The sequence below is a fragment of the Lineus longissimus genome, chromosome 16 (assembly GCF_910592395.1).
Source record: "Lineus longissimus chromosome 16, tnLinLong1.2, whole genome shotgun sequence".
NCBI classification, from domain to species: domain Eukaryota; kingdom Metazoa; phylum Nemertea; class Pilidiophora; order Heteronemertea; family Lineidae; genus Lineus; species Lineus longissimus.
Window position 1 is genome coordinate 10492550 of NC_088323.1, and position 5926 is coordinate 10498475.

The 5926-nt window shown below is 39.9% G+C and overlaps 1 protein-coding gene across 1 annotated transcript; it reads right to left on the reverse strand.

Moving 5' to 3' along the window:
• Positions 1-1002: 1002 nt before the first annotated feature.
• LOC135500709 (uncharacterized) lies at positions 1003-5552 on the reverse strand. The gene is made up of 3 exons (XM_064792327.1): positions 5477-5552; positions 3342-3534; positions 1003-3122 (listed from the first exon to the last, which is right to left on the reverse strand). The coding sequence occupies exon 3, from the start codon at positions 3107-3109 to the stop codon at positions 1256-1258; it is 1854 nt and encodes a 617-aa protein (XP_064648397.1). The 5' UTR covers positions 3110-3122; positions 3342-3534; positions 5477-5552; the 3' UTR covers positions 1003-1255.
• Positions 5553-5926: the final 374 nt, after the last annotated feature.

The following is a 5926-nucleotide window of genomic DNA, read 5'->3' on the forward strand; positions in this document are numbered from 1 at the left end:
GCCAAGTCCGGATAAACCATCATCAATTCCAGATAAAGTTAAAGAAGGACTAAAGAAGTTTGCTGAATGGCTAAAAGAACTGGCCAAGAAATCAGTTGCGGCTTTACCGGGAATCATCGGTTCTATCGTATCATTTCTCCTGAAAACAGTTGGTGCAGTTGTTGGATTCATGGCCGAACATCTAGTCATTCTAGTGATTGTTGTTGTTAGCTCCATAATTTATGGTTTGATAGAAGGTGTTAAAGCTGTTAAAGCTGCTAAAGCTGCTAAGTAAAATCAATGATTGAATGATTTTCAAGTCAGAGATGAAATGATCAAATAAATAGAATGATTTTCAAGTCAGAGATGAAATGATCAAATAAATAGAATGATTTTCAAGTAAATTAAATAGAATGACAACTGGAGTACTTCTCAACACTGAAAGGAGTCATACGATTCCACTAGGATTAAAGGCCGAGAGAAATCATCACATTATCACGCACAATCCGTCTTCTGCTAACCCAAAAGAAACATTGTACATTAGAATACCTGCTTTAAGAGAAAATACATTCTTTGTACCCAGGTCTCTTTTTCTGTCAGCTGATGTCACCATTTCTGGTGATTCAAAGAACAGCGTGGTTAACACACATCTGTTAAGGCTTCCATTGAAATGAGTAGTGTGATCAATTGATAATAGGGGGCTCCACTGGTGTTGGCCTAATTATGCTAATTAGATAAACATTGGCAGCATGGCCTGGCCAGGTTCACTGCATGGGAGCTCCTGTTATGTGTCCTTGGTTCATGATCATATGCCATGGGGATTGATTTAATTCATAGTTAGGGGGCCTAGAATGATGTATGTTCCCTTTCTTTGAGTAAATATCATCAGAATGGCTTACCTAGTACAATATGAAATAATGACAGAAACAAATGATTTGTATGATTCAAAGTTGATATTTATTGTGTCTGAATTCCAATGCACATATATATCATATACATGTCATCTATAAAGAATATTTGTACTGTTTATAAGTCATGTCATGTTGTAAAGTACTGAGCCGGCCACATGCAAGCTCTAAAGATTTCATAGAAACTGTAAAAAAGTGTGAGGCATTTAGAAAAACTGAACCATCAACACTGCAATCTCTGGCAAAAATACACTGACAAAAATAATATAACATGCATCTCTATTATGCCCTTGATATGTTGTAAAATACTGAGCCGGCCACATGCAAGCTCTAAAATTTCATAGAAACTGTAAAAAAGTGCGAGGCATTTAGAAAAACTGAACCATCAACACTGCAATCTCTGGCAAAAATACACTGACAAAAAATATTATAACATGCATCTCTATTATTATGCCCTTGGTATGGCAAACTTGAAAATGACATAAACCACCATACCGTTGAAATTCAGTATTATAAATCTCCAAGAATATGAACCTATAGTGCTTTACAGTACTTAAAACAGACTTCACCCGACAAAATGCAATCGGAGTCGGTTTCTCCGAACCACCAGTTTTAAACAGCTCAACCAATCCAACTTCAATCAGTGAATCACTGTCATACCGTTTCTTCATTTCCTGTCGCATCAGTAACTCGTTGGCAAGAACACTGACACCGTGACTCTCTAAAAACAGACGGAGGTCTCGAAATCTACTCATTGGTAATTTCAAAAGAATTTTCAAATCAACTGAATCTCCTGGAGACAACTTTTCAACTACTGACACCTTTGCATTCTGGCACGCCTCCAAAACGATATCTTTGTTGTTTTTCACAAAATGTGTCAGCAATGTCACCATGTCAGAACGGGAAGGCTCGTCATTATTACACAGCATTTTCAGTACATTCTTCAAGCATTTAGACCTATCACTGAGTGATCTGGGCTTGGCATTGGATGCAGGAACTTCTGGCCTAGGCACACGAGCAAATTGTGAACACCTTTTCCCAGAGGACAGACTGCGCACCTGAATTACATCCCTAGAGGATTCCTTGACCTCAAGAATGGACTGCCCATCACCTTTTAAACGACTTTGCAAAAGTTTCAACTTGCTCTGTGTCTTGGCAAGATCTTCTTGCAACCCAGTAACCTGTGATTCAAAAGATACAAGTGTGGCCTTTGATTTTTCATCACCTGTTCTCAATTGTGTAACAGTACCTTTCAAAACGTCAATCTGGATAGTTAACCGCTTAACAGTTTCTTCTAAGACCACGTCTTTTACTCTTAGTTCATTCTGCAGCTTCAGTATTTCATTTTTACAATTCAGAAGCTCCGCGTCTTTTAGTACCAGTTCATCAGCTTGTTTCTTCACAATAGAACAAAGAACGTTGTTGTCGGCGACAGTATTAGCAAACAGTGTGCACCAGAATTCTTTAGCTGTGTTCAGTGTACTTATATCTTCCAGATGCTTTTCTTTCAAAGCAAGAAGCGCTTTAGCGTGGTCCTGCTCTGCAGCAGAGTATGACCTGCAAGCTTCACGGTAATGTCCAGCAAGATAGATGAAATCATCCGACAGTTTTTTCAGCAAGCATCTGAAAACATGTAGCCCTTGCTGTACGACACAATCCTCACTCAAAACAGTGACATCATCAAAAATCTCTTCATTGCAAGACAGTGCAGATGGTACCTCAAAAAATTCCAATTTGGGCACAAAGAATTCTAACCCAGTGTTGTCAAATGTAACATATATTCCATCCTTTTGAGCACGCACACATTTTGCAAACTGAAGTTCTAAAGTTTCTGCTTCGGATATTATCATAACAATGTCTCCAGCTGTGGCAGACTCCAACTGAATAGTACCAAAAATAGTACTCACTGGACAAACTATACTAGTCCCATCTAAACTTGCAACGTTAGCACAGTTTATATCTCTGAAAGATATAAAACGTCTCAAACCAAGCCCGTTCTCAATGGCTACTACCACTAAATCTTCCATCACAAGCGTTGAAGGTCGTCCACGTTTGCAGCTGCCTGCTCCAGCATCACCTCTCTCCACAGTCTTTCTACGACGCCGTTTACTAGACCTCGAACTGCTAAAGGCATAGTGCCTGTGCACTCCATCGCCTCCTTTTAAGCCATGGCGTCTCTCAGTCTTTTTCACCTCGGCCTGCTCAGGAGTTTGACTTGCCATTATGATATTCAACCTGAAATAAGCAATTGATTGTAAATTATTCTAGCACAAACATTTTAGGTTGATTGAGTGAGACTTTATCAGTTTTCCTTAACTTTTAACATTCTTTAGATGCATCCAGGCCAATCAAAATACACACAAACAAATAAGAGGTGACATGTAAAACAAGTAATCAATTTCATTTGACCCTAATGGCAGTGGAAAGGACAGAGTAAACGGTTTTCATACTTACAATAATGGATGATGGATGGTCGCCTAATTGAAGATATGTACAAACAACACTGTACCACGGTGACTTCAGAGCATTTTGCTGTCCAGACGACCAATGATGAGTCAGCAACTGGCAGCGACAATGTATGAATCGATGATTGAAGACCCATGTAGGCAGAAAGCCTGCATGCTCGGCTGATCAGGCTGTTACCATCCTAAAAGAAAAATATCCAATTAGTTTTGATATACTCTTCGTGATATTAAGCAAGGGGCCCAACCGACCACTTTCATAACAACATCTATAATGGCCGGTAGTGATTTTCTATGAAATATACATGTAGGCTAATTATACGGTTAGAAAAGCCTAGTTATCTGGACTATATTACTAATAGTTGAAAGAGAAAACCAAATTAATATGTTTGAGATGGTGAAATTACTTGGAACAGCAAATCATGGCATGGGGAGGGGTGGCAGGTAGTAACAAAACATGAAGGTAAATACTTAAAACCATGAAAAATGTATTATCTATATGGCCTCATCTTGACTTTATTTCAATTTTAGAATATCATGCAACAATAGCAACTTCCTATTTGATAATTCACAGAAAAGCACCAAAACAGAGAAAACAATCCCCACCCAACCGCACCACTAAACCAAAATGGACTGTGCCAAGTCACTTCCGTGGTCAAAACATTGTCTGCTAACCACAAATGAAATGGCCAGGGCCATTGTGCTCACCTCATGTGGAGGAAAGATGGATAAAGAGCATGGTATTGTGTCATGTAGTGTTAGGTTTGATGTAGGTCCAAGCAATTATAATTTCCCCAAAATGGCCAATTTACATAACATTCGACCTCTGTGACCTTGAAAAGTAGGTCAAATCAAAGAAGACCCGGGTGACACATTGAATGGTTGTTAGAATTAGATGTACCTATGATATAAAATTGGTGCCAATCGGGCAAGTCATTACTAGGAATAATGGCATTTTGAAGAATTTAGGATTTGGCCCCCTCCCTGGAGGCCAAACGGCAAATCAGATCGCACCAAACTTCGGTACCTGAGATCACCTGACCAAGGGGTACATGTGTACTTAATTTTTGATCAATAGTCATTGCAGTTAAGAAACGTGCCATAGTTACGGCCTGACGGCGAATTTACGCCATTTGACCTTTGTGACCTTGACAAGAAGGTCAAATTAAAAACCTGTGTGACATATACTGTATGGTGGTTAGATGTGCCCATGATATCAAATTGGTGGCAATCGGGCAAGAAGTTAAGGAATAATCACATTTTTAAGGTTTTTGGATTTTGCCCCCTGGTGGTCAAGTGGTGAATCATATTGGACCAAACTTCGGTCCCTGAGATCACCTGACTAAGGGGTAAATGTGTACCAAATTTGGTATCAATAGTCATTGCAGTTTAGAAACGTGCCATCGTTACATCCTAACGGCCAATTTACACCATTTGACCTCTGTGACCTTGAAAAGGAGGTCAAATCAAAAACCCGGAGGATATATGATGCACCTTTGCTAGAAGTACCTACCATATTTTTTTCAAAATTTCCCGACTACTATTAAGGGAGATATTGCATATTTTCACTTTTAACGTTTGGCCCCCTGGTGGCCAAACCATGAAACGAATCGGACCGAAACTTGGTCTCCAAGGTGTCATTACATAAGGGTACATGTGCACCAAGTTTCAACTCAATAGCTTTAACAGTTACGAAACGTGCCCTGCTAACGGACGACGGACGACGACGACGACGACGACGACGACGACGACGACGACGGACGACGGACGCCACGGTATGGGATAAGCTCACCTCTGCTAAGAGGTGAGCTAAAAAGGAAAGGAATCAGCCAGTTTTATCAGTAATAGTTTCAAATATCATAGATATTATTCCAAAACACAACTGGAAAATATATCTTCTAAATAACCTTGGCACTCTTGCAAGATGATGCGATGTTTACATCAAGACATATCTCATTTATTCGGGAAAGTAGGCCTCAAGTCGAGAGAAGACGCCATCTTGAACAGCTGAATGTGCTCACAATTTTAGAAAATGAGCCCGCATGAATGACGTGAAATTAAGGCAATGCCTGGGCCAAATTTGACAAATAAACCATCAAATGAAAGCTGAGATCGAATGCAACTTACCTGTGTAGTTCATTTCCTGAAGAAACCAAAATTTAAAAGGAAAAGAGGCTCCAACGGCGAGGTATCACATTTCTTGTTCTCAGGTACCAGACAAGCTATCAACATGATTTTTGGCCTCTCACGTGCCTTCTCTGTGGTGACCTGGTGGAAAGCAGCCAATCAGAACCAAGATCTGTAGTCCCACTGCCCTAATTTTGATGCATTTCTAACTTGACCGTACTTCCACGTACACCAATACATACATTGACATGCATAGGGCCTTAATCTGGTATACACACTGCACAGTGGAATGGACCACGACTGGGTTCTATTTTTAGATATGCTGAATAGGTTAATTGCCAATATGATGCTGACGTATCTGGAGTTGTATTAGCCAATGGATATGGGGAATTAGGCCTGACCTGGGACAAGTGTTTCAATGGAAGATGTGTGGGTTCTTAACAGGTGTGA